At 38.3% G+C, this 18921-nt stretch overlaps 1 protein-coding gene across 3 annotated transcripts in view; it reads right to left on the bottom strand.

Moving 5' to 3' along the window:
* LOC131430261 (vascular endothelial growth factor receptor 1) overlaps positions 1-18921 on the bottom strand; it is a 140469-nt gene that overhangs the window by 66077 nt on the left and 55471 nt on the right. For 2 of the 3 annotated variants that reach the window (XM_058595079.1, XM_058595078.1), the window contains exon 2: positions 12866-13545. In XM_058595079.1, the coding sequence (XP_058451062.1) occupies positions 12866-12986 (121 nt within the window). In that variant the 5' untranslated portion in view covers positions 12987-13545. The remainder of the gene's footprint in view (positions 1-12865; positions 13546-18921) is intronic. The other variant, XM_058595077.1, reaches the window with a different exon arrangement.

Below are 18921 nucleotides of genomic sequence, written 5' to 3'. Positions count from 1 at the left end.
ATCGTTGTGACTATATTAGTATTACATTAGGATAAGAATTCTATGTAAAAGTGATGCTACGGCGAAGAAAAACTTATGTAAATTGCCTTAAGAAATAAACGTATTCATGGAAAAAACAATATTTAAATTACTTCCGAAATTCAATATGGCGACTTTCGGTTTATTGAAATATCTTGACAACCCTTACAATATGGGTATTCTCGGAACGGATTTGATTAGTACGAGCCGGAAAATTATGTTTAAGGTCGTTTTTGAATCCTAGATGGCGACTATTTTGTGAATTAACATCAATTTTCATGCACATATTGGGAGCAGGCAATTAAATGGAAAGATGCTTTACAGTTCTTCATTTTTCAATGTGTTTTGTTTATTGATAAATCAATGCATTTCAATTTAATTTTTCTTCAATCATGGTTTTAAATCAGATACTCGATTCAACTGATGTCTATTTCATAGTATTCTTAACTTACATGTCGTGTAAATTTTATTATTTTTTTCTGTGTTGGGAAGTTTCACAAATATTATACAAATTAATTAATAAGTTTTATAAGCAGTAATATAAACTCCTGTAACTACGTAGCAGTGGGTTACACATCAATTACAAATTTGCTACCAAAACCATTATGTAACAATAGTGTAACATAAAAAGTGGGTGGGCAATGTCAGAGACACAACTGGATGACGTGAATACGGATAAAATGGACATATTTTCCCACACTTTCGAATATCGATAATCGCACCTACTAGTTGATTGAATGGGTGAATTTTGCAATACTTCACTTGTATAATCATAGCAGTGCAAATATAAGGCGGAACATACGAGAATAAAATAACAGGGTTGTGACGGGGACAAGACCGATTACATCAAAAACAGGAATGTTCAAATTCATTCATAAATTGAAAAAACCACATCAAATCGTTTGTGGCCATCTAGGATTACTAAATTTAAGTTAGGAATTCATATGACATCAATTTCAAAAACTTACTGGTCAAACCCGTCTGGTAAATTCAAATTCTATAACTATTTGAACCAGGGGTGGAAATAAGAAATTTTGTTGATTCACAGTAAATAAAAATAGTCAGTATTATCTTTTAATATCACATATTTATTGTAGATATTATAATGAATTTTGAAACGAATGATTTTTGATAAGATAAATTTTAGTTTTACCTAAAGATTAAAAATGTCTTCATCGTTATCAGTATCACTGTTTGAAAATCGGAATCAACATATCAACAAAGTTAGCCCCGTTTTAATGCTATTCTGTGCTAATGTGTTAATTAAACAGGTTCAAATGGCTGTCACTTACGGTTCCAGTGATATAATGGTATATTACCGCTCAATTTTCTCGGATATGGATTATCCGATATTAATCATTTTAAGCTCATTAGGTGAGTTTATTTCGTCGGTCGCATCGAAATTCCATGTTTCGTGATGTATTTGAAATTTACTCAGTGATACCGTCGTGGTGGAGTAATATCATCAATAAAAGCAGCTAATAATATTAACATACATGCATAAATAAAGGGATCGGATCATTTCGCTGAAAGTCATTTCGCCGAAAGTCGTTTCTCCGAATGCCATTTCGCCGAAAGTCGTTTCGCCGAAAGGGTCATTTCACCGAAAGGGTTGTCTTTATTTTAAATTAATCCCAATTACAATTTCAAGACGATTTCAGGATTCGACGAAATGGCCAATTCGGCGAAATGTCATTCAGCGAGATAACTCTTTCGGCGAAATGGCTTTCGGCGAAACGGCTTTCGGTGAATCTTGAATAATAATTACAATGGTAATAAAAACATGTCATTTCACAAAGCGCTTGAAGCTTGAATATCATACACAGAAGTAACAGAAGTGCAGGATTTTGCTATGCCTATTGAAACGCACCATTCAAACGCTGCGCCAAATGCTGCGCTCTTCTTACTTCCATGAATCAAATTCATATCAAATAGCGTTTTATTAAGTTTAACCTTGTTCTAATTTTTTTAATAAATATTTATTGGAATATGAATATGAATTATTAAGATTGAAATTGGGTGTTCAGCCACAAGAGGTGACTTTTCAGCCCTATTATATACATGATTTGGTTATTACCATGAAGACATCATTTGCTTCCGCAATTCTGTGATTTTTGTGTAGGGAAAATTCTAATCCTACTTGTATTGTGTAATGGGGAAAAGGAACTTCTATACTAACTTACTAACGAATACAGAGAGCGAATCGATTCAATTGAAGATTGCATCCCTCATCATGATTTTAAACGTAAATCAATCGGACTTCATGTCTGATCTTGCTCATATGCGATTTTCTTCCACAATGCTCAAAGCTGATCGAAAATCAAAGTCCTGGCATTACCTTCCTTTCGTGGAATTTAACCTTTCTGTTTCAACAGACTTAGCAGCCGATTCATTGCATACAGAATCATTGCATGGCTAGTGCTACGATCCTACTGACACTAAGTATCCTTCCAGGTCGAGGCTCGAACATACGAACTGGCTTGTGTGACCAGTGTCCTGTGCATTGAACCTCCAACCCGGGCTACCGTCCATTGATTTGATCTCACAGGAATCAGTGAAATAGTAGCTCAAAATCACTACCGATTATGTGTGACGGAAGATCGATGTGATTTGAAGATCACTGATCAACTGATCTTAAAAGGATTAGATCAGTAGTGATCTTTATTGGGAAAGATCACAAGCGATCATCTTCGCTAGTGATTATGATTTGATAATTTTTTCTCTTGATTTAACCAGACCTGATTCAAGAGTATCTTCGAAGTCAACAGTTTCACTGCCTGTAAAGTTCAAAAATTCAACTGCAGGATCTTTTACATATGGGTATCGCTTCCTAATTAGATTCAAAAATTTGAAAAAATGATACCTGAACTATTCGTAGATTCTTAGCAGAACTTTCTATCAAATGAGCATAACAATCAAACTAATTTTTTTTGAATAAATTCCTGATTTTGTTTATTCGTTCGACATAGAAGGTAACTTGAAATGTATGTGTGACCCCAGCTTTGAAGATTTATAACCTTTTTGTGTTCATTTATATGCCAGTTTTTAAGGAGTTTTTCTGATCCGAAGAGTTAATAACCATGAGGTTAAAAGCCTCATAATTGTGGAAATGCAGAATCGGAAGTTGAATCTGAATAAAATTCAATTCATAATAACTTTGATTTGAATCTAAAAAAAAAATCTGCGGCCCAATACACATATTCTAGATAACATGAATGAACCATTGATTTCCAAAGCATTTTATCAAAAAATCTCCGCGTGTTTTACTATTTGAAACATATCAGATTTCAAAAAGTGATTGAGCGTTATATGAACGGCTGATAAGTGCAACTTATCGTTGAATCCCCCTTTAATTAGTTTTGAATACGAAAACAGAATTAATCGGCTGATAAATGCAACTTTCGTTGAATCCCCCTTTAATTAGTTTTGAATACGAAAACCGAATTAATACTTTGTATGCCAAAATCGGACTTGAACTTTCCAGAGCAGAAAATGTTTAGAGCCAATTTTAGTGCAAGAACCGGCATAAAGATTTGAATAGGATAACCGGATGAAAACTTAGCCGGTACCTTCAAAGCAAATGTGTTAATTTTTACATGGAAACTTTCTACGATTTTTGAATACGGGATATTGATGACGAACCTTTCATTTTGATCTAATTGTATAGAAATCAAATATTTTTATCTTGATCTTATTCGATAATATATTTCTATTAAAATGTTTCTCGGAATCAAAATTCATTAAAGTGAATTATTGTTATTATTATTACATTGTTACTTTAATTCACCCATTAATTTAACCATTAATGGTCATTCACCGGGTGGTTAAAGTGTAAAAAAATACTCCAACTATCGGTATTATCAGGTTTGAAAAATAGTTTAATATAATTAAAATTACTAACGTGATTACTCTCTCTTTATTCTAGATCATAGATTGAATTTATTCTAGATTATAATTTAAATTATGACCACGCAAACATTTTTAAATAAATTTTAAGGTGGTGTTACCTCGTTTTTAGCTAAATGCGAGCGAACGACGTACACATACATACATGTACATTCCTTTCTGTTACGGTACATAAATGCGCGTACGAGTTTTTGTGAGAGCACCTAAAGTTCTCCGCCTGCGCATGATCGTCTTCTGAGAATGAGAACTTTGTCTCAGCGCAATGAAAATAGCTCGTATGCATAAGGTCTGCTGCTACTCTGTGTAATATACAGTTCCCACATTTAAAAAAAAAATCGCAATTTTTGTTTTGTTGTTGGATTTTGGGAATTCTAAACCTATAAATTATTCATTTAGAGGTTAGTCAAATTTATTTTTACGTTTCGTCTTTTTAGTGCTAAACTCAGCAGTTCAATTTGAACCGCTAAGCAGACGTAAAGTTTCTGATATTTACAGAACACTTTTTGTTTTGCAAGTCAGACGAAACGTAAAAATAATATAAATTATTGACATCCACTTGCTAGGCGTCTACAAAAAGTATAGAAAATTCCTTAAAAAATGCATGAAAAATGGTATAATATTTTTCACTTATAAACTGATATGATATGCTCTTCACAACTAGATACTTCAGTGAACATCTTACAAGCTAGTTGTAATACCAAATGAAAAGATCGACACGGTGTCGCAAGAAAAATTTCGAATTTAGAAATGCAATAATAAAAAAAAACGAAATGCAATAATAAAAAAAAAACGATAGATTTCAGTGATTATACATTTATTTGAAAAGTTGATTCATGAAATTTAATTAAGAAAAATGTTTGGTTTCAACAGGATGGCGCCACGTGCCACACAGCCAACGAGACAATCGAAGTTTTGCAAACAATCGTTGAAAAACGAATAATCAGCAGAAAAGGTCATGTCAATTGGCCTCCGAAAAGCTGCCGTTTGACACCGCTGGATTCATATTTTTTGGGGAGCGGTTAAAGATAGATGTTGTTGTTGTTGTCGTTTATTAGCGGCTTTAACCACGATTGGGTCGTTCACCGCACTTAAATTAAATATTTACATATAGAATTAACTTAGCTTATCTAATATAGTATAAAACATTTATATATAATAAAGTTATTGATGTTGTAATAAGGTGTGACTTTGCAGCATCTGAGTATCATAAGCTGGGTCCATTGAGTAAGACGGATGTCGAAAGGGGATATCCTCATTTGTTCCATAATGTGTGCAAAATCATCATAAGCCACGTGAAGAGTCAGCATAACCACATAATCGGATTGTGTCCGGTGGGATGGCTATCGTTGGGCCGCGGAGAACATCCCCGACGCTTGTTCAAAGCGTGGCGGATGGCCCGTGATGTAAGTGCTCGAAATGAGGAATTAAAAGAGAGAGAGAAAAAAAAAACAGTCGTGTAAGTTAGATTTATAGACCATATACATATACACGTACATATATATTTAAATTGAACGTACAAAAAATCCCGCAGCTACAAAGCATCGTAAAGATCTGCATCTTTAAGGAAGGATATTAAAATTTCCTCGCGGACAGGATCGTTGGAAAGAATATCTCTAATAGATAGTGGAATATTATGTTGACGACGTAGATCTGAATATAGTTGACAATTAACCAGAATGTGTTCAACGGTGTTTCTAGTGCCACATGTTGAACAATGCGGGGGAAGGGTTTGGGATATGCAATGGGCGTGTGAAACCTTCGTGTGTCCCACTCTTAAACGTGAGAGAGTTCTCTGTTCGATTCGGGAGTTCCGATCAACCCATTTGCTAAGATCTCCTTTAACTTTCTGTAGGTGACCTGAACTATTTCTCCACTGCTCAGAAAATTTGTTTGTGATGCATCTTGAAAAGTTTTTTATGATATCCGCAGCCGGTATATCGTTCGTGAAACTGTGCTGTACATTTCGTCCGAGGGCTGCTAAACGGTCGGCCTCTTCATTCCCTCGAATTCCTACGTGGCCCGGTATCCAACAGATGGTGACAAGTGGGTCGCATGAGTTTTCAATTTGTTGTATGAACGGATGGCACGATTCACCGGACTCTAAGGCTTGGATAACTGACAAAGAGTCGGAAAAAATAACCAACGCTACGTCTTTCGGTCTACGGGACAAAGCTAACCACATGGCAGCTGCTTCAGCCGAAAATACGGAGTATATTGACGGGACACTTAGAGAGATGCCATTTCCGATACCATGGATTCCGATTCCTACTGCATCACCGAGTTTTGATCCATCCGTGAATAGTTTGACGTGATTGGAGAACCGACGTTTTACGAGTTGGGTATAGGCGGATTGTGCCATGCTGGGGACGGCTCCTGCCTTTAAAGTATTTGACAGTGATATATCAATGTTTGGGGGTCCTGTGTACCATGGACGGCGACGAGTGTAAAGCAGGTCTGCCAGTTCAGGTAGCGGAGAATCTGCAAATTCGCGGTGTATGGAATCGGCGATTTCATGAAGAACACCACCCTCTCCCTCTGTCTTTGAAAGAAAACTGAGGATTCTCCTTATTACCACTAGGGCTACCGCCCAGCGGAAAGGAAGTAATCCGGCTTCAACACATGAGCTTTCAGCAGGTGTACTGGGTAGGAGGTTTGATGCAAGACGAATTGAACCGTGATATAGTGGGGCTAGTATAATGTTAAGACTGTTTAGGCTGGTGCAAGTTATTTCGATTCCGTAATAGATTCGGCTAAATATGATCGATTTGCATATATTGATAGCTAGCTGTCTATTACACTTTGGATGACGGGAGCATATAGCCCGTACCAATCGTTTGCGACTTTCGCAATCTAGTTTGAGCTTGCGAAGGTGGGGGAGGAATGTCAGCTTTCGATCGAAGGTGATTCCTAGTATTTTAGGCTCTTTGATGAACGGTATAATCGTGTTGTTTATTCGGACTGGTCTATCGGTTGCCCGATGAAATGAAGAGCAAAAATGTGATATAAAGCTTTTTTTTGCAGATATGCGAAATCCTACTGATAGTGCCCATTTGTTTATGGCGTTGATTGCTGTTTGTAGTTTTATGCGAATTCTACCTGTCGTTTTACCAGTCACTACCAATAGGATATCATCGGCGTATAGAAAGATATACACTCCCTTGGGCAAGATGGCGTAGATAGATTGCATGCTTATAAGGAAAAGAGTAACCGATAGAACGGATCCCTGGGGGACACCGTTTTCTTCGGGAAAGATTTCCGACTGATGATTTCCGATACAGACACGAAATCTTCTGTTAGAAAGAAATCGCTGAATGTAGTGGCCAAGGTTTCCATGAATACCCCATTGGCTTATTTGTCGGAGTACGCCCTCTCTCCACATAGTGTTGTAGGCCTTTTCGATGTCAAGAGCGGCAATATCAATATGAAGACCATCCCTCATGGCCTGGCTCAAAGTTTCATTCAGTGAACCAAAATATGAACCGGTTCCCATGCCCTGGCGAAAGGCATGCTGTCGCCAATCCAGTAGGTTGCGATCCTCTAGAAAGGTTATTAATCTTCGATTTACCATCCGTTCCATTGTTTTGGCGATGCAGTTCAATAAACTAATAGGGCGGAAATCGTTTACCGTTCTATTTCCTTGTGTACGTTTGGGAATTGGGATTACCAATGCTGTTTGCCAGGATTCTGGGATAGGCTCGCCTTCCCAAATTCTGTTGAAACAGTCTAGCAATGATCGTTTTCCGAAAGGGGGCATGTGTAAAATCAATGGGTATCCGATATTGTCGATACCCGTAGCTTTTCCTCGACCTTTGGATAGTGCGACGGTTAGTTCCTTTCCAGTGAAATGTTGGTTTTCAATTGCAGTTGAATCTGGAGGAAAGTTGATAGGAGTAGCTTCAACTTGACGTTTGATTGGAATGAACTCTGGTGGTAGAGAGGTATTAGCAGATAGCGAGGCAAAATAGTGACCTAGTTTATTAGCAATTTCTTCGGGTCTCACTTCAACAGAATCCTCTATAATGATAGAGAAGCCTGAATGTCGCCTTTTTCCACTCAAGGCGTTAACTCGCCGCCACAACTCGCCGATTGGGGAGTCAGGATGTATACCATCTAAAAATTTGGCCCAACTGTTGCTTTTAGCTTGTAGAATTGTTTTTCTTGCAATATTTCGTTTGTTACGAAAGTCGGCCGATCTGGCATCACGTAGTGGATGAAATACCGGTGTTTTCTTTAACGCACGTAAAGCCTTGCGGCGCGCTTTAATAGCAAGCTCAACCTCCGGACACCACCAATAAGTGGCGCGCTTGGGAGGGTTTTCGTTTGAACGTGGGATACAATGGCTGGCTGCCTGTGCCAGTATTTCGATTATCTCATCGGGCGAATAGACGTGATTCGGGATAATAGAGTCGGCTACGCGCTGTTCATAGGCGTCCCAGTCGGCTCGCTCTAAAATCCATCGGGGTCGACGCGATGTGTAGTATGGTTGCTGGTTATATGTAATTTTTATTGGCAGATGGTCACTGCAGCTAGTATCTTCGATAACATCCCATCCACATGACCCAGCAATATCGACCGAGACAATGGACAGGTCAATAGCGGAGATGGAATTTCCTCGTATGAAGGTAGTTCTACCGTCGTTTAATATCATAGCGGGGTTGCTTTCTATGACGTTGACAATTTCATTGCCCCGGTGACTATCCCATTTGGATCCCCATGTTCTGTGATGTGCATTAAAATCTCCCAAGATCAGGAATGGTCCACTAATCTGTGCAATCAGTTTGTGTAGTTCATTTCCCACGTGACGCACGTTTTGTGGGATGTAAATTGAGACAACGGTTATTCGGGTCGGAAACATAATCGTTTTGGCAGCCACAATCAACTCAGAATCCAGGGTGATTTCTGTTGAGGGAATGTCTGCCCTCACACCTAGTCCGATTGTTTGATAAATATTATCACCTTTTGCTGTTTTCCAACTATATCTAGATCCGAACCATGTTTCAAGGGCTGTGTCGTCATGAAGATGGGTCTCTTGCAGTGCAAGACAGACGGGCTGTAGGTTTGACTCTAAGATTTGCAGATCTCCTAAGCAGTTTCTCAAACCGTTAAGGTTCCACTGTATAGCAAGAGTATACCCTCCGTTAGGACTGGAAAGCGCAGAAGCAATCCCCTCGCTGACCCCGGATCCTTCCGAAACTGGTTGGGGAGACAGTGGGGGGACTGGAAGAACAATAGCTTTGGTCATTTCTAAAGTGTAAGATTCTCTGTTAATGGATACGGTGTTCGGTGAGTCGGTATTTAATGTAACGGATGTATGTGACGAGAAGCAAATTTCTTCAATGGAATCAGGTACATTAACTATAGTTTGTGAAATGGATGGCTTTGATTTGAGGAGAGTCTGGTGTTTACTACAGCAAGGAGCTTGGTGCCAAGAGCATCCGGGAATTGGGTCGAAGCATCTTTTGTATTCAGTTGGAGTCCCGCTAAGAATTGGTAGATCGGCGTTAGCCCCCCTCTGGACCCTAGCTCCCACCGAACCTAGTGGGGGGGCAGACGGAGGACTAGCGCTATTAACTGATAGAGTATTTTTAAGAGGATCGTGGGGAACTGAGTAACGTTGATTTGGATTGCAAGGTGTCTCGTGCTCCGACGAGCGTTGGAGGTCGGGAGGAGACAAGATTACATCAATAAGTTGACCGGGAAGCGGACTGTACTGGGGTATTGTTTGTGGAGGTATGGCATTATGGAGCTCGTTCTGATCGCGGTCGTGTGCTATAATGGAGGATTGCTCGGTTGGTGGGTGAAGGTGACTCAACGGGACCTGATTGGTATGAATCGGCCCCGTGCCAATATTTGATGACTTTGGATCGAAGGTGATTTGCTTGGTGGTTTGATAGTTATCCATTACAGCTGAGACAGTGGGCGGGGAACTCTATTCAGACTCGGGATTTGGTCCGTGGTAAAGTTAGATGATTTGGGATCGAAGATGATGTGCTGGGGGGATTTGAGAGTTGCTCTTTTATTACAGTTGAAGCAATGGGATATAGGAGTACTCTACTCGGACTCGGGAAGGTCAACCAGCATCGAATCGACTGGGAGCTCGGTGTTAGAGATGGAGACAGATCGAAAGGAGGCCTCGTTGTCTGGGTGATTTTTATTTGGGCTAGAGGGTTCTTGATTCGTGGGTTGAGTGGAAAGATTTGCTTTGTTCTTTTGTTTACGGTTTGCGGTTGTCTTCGACGGCTTAGATAAACTGAGCGAGGGTCGTTCGTGTGATCTTCCGGCCCGCTTTGGGGGGGCAGTAGTCTCGTTCGTCGTGTCAGTTTTGGGCTTGGTTGAAACAGATCCAAGGTTAGGCTGCTTCGGTGGTGGGGAGCCTTCGCTGATACTGCTGGCGTTGGAAGGTCCCTGAATGCTGGTTTCTGGATTAATTTTTGAAGATTGCAGGGCAAGAATTTGTGCTCGCATAGTGGCAATTTCCTTGGTGGCATTTTCCAGTGCAACCTTTAGGAGTTGGATCACGTTGCTTTCATCACTGGTCGATTTTTTCTCTTTTTCGGTACGGAGTTTCTCATTTTCCTGCTTCAGTTGAGCAATTATCCTATCCTTCTCATCAGACGGAGAGATTAGACGATTCTGAACCTGACTGGCGTAAGTTGGACTTTTCTGGTTTCTTTTTACGATTGCGCGGGCTTCCGGGAACGAAATACCTTGATCTATTTTTATTTTTATGATACTTTCCTCTTCCTTATACTTGGCACACTGCCGAGAGCGTGTAGCGTGATTTCCGTTGCAGTTTATGCAATGAGGAGGAAGAATACAGGGTATTTCCGGATTTAGTCCGTGGTCCTGGCCACAATTGAGGCATAATGGTTTACCGGGGCACGAGCGGCTTCCGTGACCGAAACGGCCACACTGGTAGCACAACATGGGTGTCGGATAGTACGGTCGGACCGCCGTTCGGACCAGACCCACATTGACATTCTCCGGTCGGTGAGAGCCAGCGAAGGATAGGATAAGGAGGGGAGTGTTGGTAATATTGCCGTCTTTGCGTTTAGTAATGCGACGGACGCCGCAAATATTTTGGGCCCGAAGCTCCGAAAGTAGCTCTTCGGTTCCCATATTGATGGTGTCGAGGTCATAAATGACACCTTGTACGTAGTTCAGGGTGGGATGTGGAATTACCTCCACCTGTTGGCCATTAGCAAGTTCTTTCAGATTCAGTAGTGCTTGGTAGGCTTTTCTAGAGGTCGTTCTGAGGATATAACGAGATCCTCTTGCCTCTTTTGCTGCGGTGATAAGTTTAGTTGGATCCGTACCCAGGATCGATTGAATGCTCTTATGTATAAGAAAAGGGTTAGAGGGCAGCCGAGCTTCGGTTGCACCATCTCCTCCCGTCGCACGTAGTAACAACGTTTGTTTTTCAATTATGTCTCCGGAGTTCATAAAACCCGGGAGATTAGGACTAGGTAGTGGGGGAAAAATTGTTCTAGAGCTGGAGGGTTGTTCTCCATCAGGAGGGTCGGGCCCCGGCATTGGGGCGGGGGATTTGTGTAAAAACGAGACGAAAAGAAGTAGGGTGACTCACCGCTATACCGGGGATTTTACTGCGTCCGGTAATGGTTAAGCGGTAACGAATACGCTCCTATGCGCTGTGACCACTTTTGGTTATGATCACTTTTTCGTGTTTTCACTGCAAGCTGCTCTGGCAACACCTAACTGTCAGTGTTCGTAGGCTCACCAACGCACGAGTCTCCACTGCACTAACACTTGTAGCAGCTGTCGGCTTTCGTCCGGGAGGCTGAGCCCGAGCCTGACTGCTTCAATGGCGGATCACTGAATGATGCACGTGTTTTTGAACCGGGTGATGATAATCACTAGAAAAATCACTATATAGTCGAAAAAACTTCCGACAAACAATATTTTTGATGAATGTCCGATTAATTTAATGCACAGATGATATCCGAAAACTGGAAAGGTTATCCACTGCACGAAGATATATTCGTTGAACAGAATTCGTATGGAGCCGATAAAAAACTCAACCGGTCGCTACGAGTGTTCGGTACGATACACGATTAAAGATAGATGTTATGCCAACCATCCAGAAACAATTGAAAATATCTATTGATGAGATAATACCAGAATCAATTGAAAATGTACTCAAAAACTGAGTGGATCGGATTGGCTACTTGCCAAGTCATTTGAACGAAATTATTTTCATAAATAAATTTCATGAATCAAAATGTACAATCATTGAAATCTATCAAACCTTATTTTTATATAATTGCATTTTTGAATTCGAAATTTTTCGCGGGACACCCCGTAGTTTGAATATTATTCAGTTCTTTTATAAAATTATGCATAAGTGGAATCATCTAGGTGAAGTGCCAAAAATTTTGATCTGTAACAAAGATTCAAGAATTCCACAATAGGCGAGAAAATCAAATATTCCTCATTCCTATGTGTCGGTTTTGTACGATACGCTACGTGATTCGTGCAATCCCATTTTGAAATTTTAAGCGCCTTATTTTGGTACTGAAATTATTCTCGTTCATACCGAACATTTTAGAAAACTGAAATTTTGAGCTATTTGTGGTTATCTCATACTACTGAAAATTCTATCGTAAATTGCTGACCGTTGCTATGGGTGCTATGGGAAAAAATTATGTTGCTGTGTTCCAGAGTTCAATTTGAAAGGCGCCCTTTAGTAAAGTAAAACAGATCCACTCCAAAATCTCAACAAGCTATCTAACTTTTCCAAAGTTTTCAGAATAAAATATGATTCGCTAAAATGACCCTTTTGGCGGAATGACTTTCGGTAAAACTATCGATAAATTCTTTCGCTCTCGTGAAATATTAAGCATTTTGTCCGATAGATTTATATACTTTCCCTTTTTATGGCTATTTTACAAATGAGTGATGTAATCAACGATCGTATACTCACCGGAAACGATTGTCGTCCCGCGCCACGTGGCTATTTGTACGATTACGATCAAACATATCACAGATGGTTGCAACATTTTGCGCTTACTTAAACATAAACTGTAAATATTTCTTCGAAACATTTTCACAACACTCTGCCCTTCCGTACGCACAAAAAGTAAACATAGGTGTAGTAAGTTGACGGTGTAGCCGTAGCTTAAAATGTATGCAAATTGACCGTAAAACTGACAAAGATTTTTCGCTGCTCACTGGCAGGAAAAACTCACTCCAATATTAAACTTCACTTAATCTTTTTAGGTAAGGAAACCACTCAAAAGTTGTCTTTCACATCCTTTGTTTCCCAGCGGCCGGTGGCTGTCAACCGTTGCATCGTCGTCGATAGCGCTTATAGTTTTCAACTAAACTTGGTCACTTGCGTTTTCCGCTACAACTTCAAAACTTGAGACAGCCGTCGTTTATTTTCCTTCCACTGTTCAGCCAGTCGTCGGTCGCTGAATTTGATGAGTTCTGCAATTTCGCATACCGATATGCCGTCGCGTTTATGGCGAGCCACATAATTCTTCACCACTGACCGCGATCACGCTCGTGTCGTGCGTAGACATACCGAAAAACCCAGCCGATGTCACACTTTTGATGGACACGTTGTTGCTGACATTGGCTCTGGACGAAACAGTAGGAGCTCTGAAAGTGGAAAAGGAAACGAGAAGGAAATTAATTTTTATCGCCGCAACGCCGATGGAAGATTTAATGAGTTATGGTGTGTTGGTGACGGGAGTGCATCGGTTGGCAAGTGAGCCAATAAAATTGAACATTGTTTTTATGATGGCAATTCGAACAATCCGCTTTTTCCTGAAGGGTGACGAGGTGGTGCGAAGTCATTGTTGTTGTTGTTGGCTACTTTTTATTACCACCAAACGATTGATTTCAATTATTGGCTTGTTTTTACTTCGCTAAGAATTGAGTATAATTGATGACGAATATTATTGGAACACTGTCGAAAGACGAATTTTACCGGCTATTCGACGGAAAAATGTTATGAATGGTATAGATATTTGTTGGCCTTCTTACATTAAAAATATCTAGAGTTAAGAACTCAGTTAAAAAGAAGAGGTGTTGTATGGAAAATGTTGACTAAACAATGATCTTATTGCAATTAAAATCTCAAAAATAACTTTTTGATCAGTTAGTGGAATGAAATAAATCGCTTAAAAATAAAATGAATTCCATTTATTTCCTCTAAAAGATATTTACTATTTTGTCACTAATGTCATGAGATAGTAACAGACACAAATACTAGTATTTCGATGTGATGTTTTCAACCTTCTTCAGTGTATCAGTTCTATGTCTTTTGGAAGGAAAGTGCGATGTAGTTTATTTTGTATTAGTTTGTATGTCATTCGTCGTAGGTTTATGACTTTTGGCTTGAAATGGTATGCTAGTCCCTTTTGTAATACTTTAGAAGCTTTAGATACTTCTGCGACGTGTTCTTTGAAACGAATAAACGAATGTCTAGTGTTCTTTTCGTTTGCCCAAAGTATTTTTTATCGCAATGGAAACACGAGATTTCATAAAATCGGAATTTTGTCAAATTATCTGTATGTTCTTTTAAAGATCTAAGCACAGTTTTTAATTGATACTTCTTTCTGCTGAATACTAAATTCAGACCAAACTTCTTTTAATTTGGTTTTGAATGGATGTGCAATATCAGCGTTGCAATCTACTGATATTCTTTTTAAAATCACTGAAGGTTGGGATAAAGCAAGGTTGATAAAAAAGTTTGGCTGTTGAAAAAACAATCATTCACTACTTTATCCCAACCTTCAAAGGATTAAAAAAATATCTATATACTTCATGCAGGTTTGGTCATTCAGGGGTTAGCCAACTTTTGTGCTAGTAAGTAACAGAAACTTTACGTCTGCTTAGCGGTTCAAATTGGACTGCCGAGTTTAGCATTAAGCAGTTCAATTTGATCTGCTCTGCACTGATGAGTCAAAGACGAAACGTAAAAAAAATAAAAACGGTTATGTGCCCTAGCACAAAATTTGGCTAACCCCTAAATGATATTATTAGAAGATTTTATCAATAATAAAATCAAAAACTTCCTACCTACCGTAACGTTTTGAATTTGTAAACAATTACCGGAGTTAGTTAATATAGATTTAAGTATGGCAACCCTGCACGCTATGCAAATAGGCGGGTGGGTAGTGTCAGACATAACTGGATGTCGTGAATACGAAAAAACTGGCACGCTCCCATCACTTTTCCGAATATCAGTTAGTTGATTGATTGCTTGAAGTGTACAAACTTTCCCCTTTTTCACTAATAGAGTTTGAAGCGATGCACCTACATTAAAGTACAGATTAGTTACATTAAACAGCTACTATTCTACAGCTATATATTCCAAACTTGAAACAATTCCTTTTTAATTTGCCAATATAGGAGACTAGGTACGACAAATTTGTAGTTTATTTTTATTGAAGCTATGAAGTTCGAAGATATCTGATTCTTCTCGAAATTTTAGTACGAAACAATTGCAATGGCCTGGTCTGAAATGTTTCGATGATCTTCGGTATGCAAGTCATTTTAATAATAATAATGATAGTAATAATAATGATAATGATAATAATAATAATAACAATAATAATAATAATAATAATAATAATACAGGTTAATCTGTACATATATGTATGTATAAATAAAATACACATTAACCTGTATATATGGCAACCCTGTATCGCATGGCATATTTTCACACGACCCCATACTAGTATAAAGATGTGTTCAACATCATCACATTCGCTTTCGCATTGCCGTGCGTAATTGAATGTGTTAGTGACGGTACAAATTTGCCTTTTTTCCGGTTTTCGGTGCCATCTAGCTGACGGTGTCTCGTACGTTCAGAGTAGCTGCTTTAACTTAAATGACGCTATTTCTCACATCACATTGCCGTTCGTAATTGAATGTGTTAGTAACGGTGCAAATTAATTTAACTTCCATCTTGATGAATCTTTTGGTAGGAAATATTGAGATATGAGATGGTTCTCGTGTGTGTCTTGTTTCGGCAATGGGCCTTGCTGAACTTTTTGGCTGCCTTTCTACCGATTTTCGGTGTCATTGTGATGACGGTGTCTCGTGCATTCAGATCGGGAAACAGTGAGACGACAGGTCCTCGATGTTGCTCTCGTGTGTCTTGTTTCGGGAACAGTTGCTCAGCAAATGGTAGGAAAAATGAACCACTCAACTTTTATATGAATGCTCTTGTATAGATTCAGACATCTCGCGTTCTGATTGGCTGGTGCTTTCGTGGGTTAAATCAAACAGGTTTTTCAATGGTGTACTATTGAAAAACTTCAATGCTGTTGCAATACACGTTCAAGTTAAAATTTTTCGATTCTATTGGTAGTTAGATTATATAACTCCTTCTACAGATCACTGAGCTATGAACTTTCAAAATAAGAGAAAAGCAAACGTGCCTTATGAATTATCTTCTTTGATACTCGTTTATACCAAACATTTCAGAAAAGTTTGATTTTTGAGAATATGTCACAGAACTGAAAATTTTATTATAAAATTGTGATCATATTTCCGATGGCGTGTAGCAAGAATTATGTTGATTCATTAGATATAACATGAGATATTTACGATCAAAAACTTATCACTCTCTCAGAGGGTAAATTTTGAAAAGGCGCCCCATAGTAAAGTAAGTCATATTCACGACAAAATGAGCAAAGCACGCTGTGTGCTAGGCGTTGGTTTTTTGAAAGTTCTGACACTCATCAATTTCGGAACCGGAAGTCGAATCTGGATGAAATTACATAGTATCTTTTAAGACAATAAGGGCCTAAATTTGAATCGTGGTTTGTGAAAATCGGCTGAACGTCGCTGAGAAATCGAAGTGAGTTTCGTTTTTGTGACTTTTCTTCACTATTACCGGTGCTTTCGGAAGCGGAAACAGGGAAACTTTTGGAAACAATACTCTTGAAATTGAAAATTTTTCATTTATCGCGCTGTAATACCGGAACCGAAAGCCTGATCTGGATCAACTTTTCGGTGATTTGTCAAAAAATTTCAAGACCTTTTAATTTGCATTTTAATTTGTAAAAATCGGTATAGGAACTTCCGAGAAAATTAAGTATGCATTTTCTCATAGATTTGCACATAACGTCTTATAAAACCTTTCGTTTGAATCTAAGTTTGTTAGAATCGATCACGCCATCTTTGAGAAAAGCAAGTGACAATTTTTTCATCGGAACCGGAAACTTTGAGCTGGTATGGAAGAAGGTGTAGCGTTTGGCTATAAACTAACAAATCTTTGAATTGTAATAGGTAAGAGTCCATTTTTGAAGTTATGTTATGTGTTTTTCTGTGTCAATTTTAACGACGGTTTGAATTTTTAAAGGCTTCAGTTTTTCATTCATTTTGCTTCTCCAATATTTGTTTCTACTCAGTCATGGCAAAACTGAACTTAGTTATGGCGACCTTACCAACCAACTAAAATTAATAAATTGTTATTTGTTGCTTTTCGTATCGTTAGAGCTACACTTTGTAAATCGAATTTCTCCCCCTATCTCCAGATTCAGTCAGAATCGTATAAAATTCAAAATTAATTTATGAAGCTATAATACGTTCCATTTAAATCTAAGTTCGTGTAAATCTGTTCAGCCATTTCTAAGAAAATGAAATGGACGACGCCTCCGGAATCGATTGTTGGATCTGGATTAAATTCAATAGTAGGACAGAGTTAAGCTTTTATTCATTCTTAAAGCTTTCTATTGAAATAAAATTCCCAGACAAAACGAAGGCAAAACGTAAAGTAAAATTATAATTTTGTAACTTATCAGGAAAAAAATGTTCGAAAACTGTTCAAACAACAACGGGCTTCAACTCTCGCTAGATAGCCTTTACAATTTTGAGGCGATGAAAACAATAAAGGAAAAGATATTGTGATTCGCACCTAACAAAAAGATTGAGAATTCATCCAGTGGTTCAAAAGCCCAATTTTACGCTCTTCATTGAAAACTCATTCAAAATGTGTTTTTTCGAGGCACAGTATACTCAGCAAAGTTGCTCAGAACGATAGACGCCATCTTTTGTAATTTTTTATTTGTGTGATTAATCCCCCTAAAAGTGAGATTAAAATACTATTTTAGCTAAGGGTTAACATAAGGGCTAAGTAACTTCGCCAAAGTTGTGCAGAAAATCATTTTAAGCAAATTTACAGAAGATACTATTCTCGTAACTTGAGTGTAATTCATGATATAATATGTTTTCTGAAAAGGGTGTTCTGAAACAAGTTTTGCTAAGAAAATTTATATGTTTCTAATTTCTGTGAGCTTTTCATGTCATAAAATGTTTTCCATTATTAGAAACTACAAAACTTTTCCAAATATACTATGGCGCTATCATTTCAGTTTAATGAAATAGAGCCATTTTTCGTGTTTTTTTTTAAATCATTCTAACTTGGCGCAGAGATGTGCAAATAAGTCCACTTACATATAAAACTACTTCAACAGAATTTCGTGCCGTCTGAGATCGTCTGCAGGCGTGATATGTTCTTTTCAAATATCCTTGTCCTTGAAATTTGCAATGAGGTTCATTGTATATCAGATCAGATTTCAGTATATAGTCGTTACCATGGTAACTCTCAGAATAAATTATTTTTATGGACATCGAAGTCTATAAATAAAAAAGATACTGTAACTCTAAAATCACATTTTAAACGTGTTTTCAATTAAAAGCGTATAATTGAACTTTTGAACAACATAAAAAATATACAGGGGCAATATGCCTCATAAAGCTTCTTCTTCTTATTTAAGGAAAGCTTCGGACTTTTAGTTGACGAAATATTTGCCAGGTGGAAGATTGTTCACTATTATTCATTAAATTGATAATTTATGGATAATTTTTGTAAGCGAATTCTTGAGCATTTTGCCTCACACAATTCGAGTCATTTTGCCCCCAAAAATATGAGATGATAGATTTGACGATTTTTCTATAAAATTGTAAATACATTCTATAAAATTGTAAATATATCGTACCCAAATGATTGGCAGAGAA

Source organism: Malaya genurostris, chromosome 2, assembly GCF_030247185.1.
Source record: "Malaya genurostris strain Urasoe2022 chromosome 2, Malgen_1.1, whole genome shotgun sequence".
In the NCBI taxonomy this organism is placed as follows: domain Eukaryota; kingdom Metazoa; phylum Arthropoda; class Insecta; order Diptera; family Culicidae; genus Malaya; species Malaya genurostris.
The sequence above is the reverse complement of the archived record's forward strand: the minus strand, read 5'-3'. Positions and strand labels throughout refer to the sequence as shown.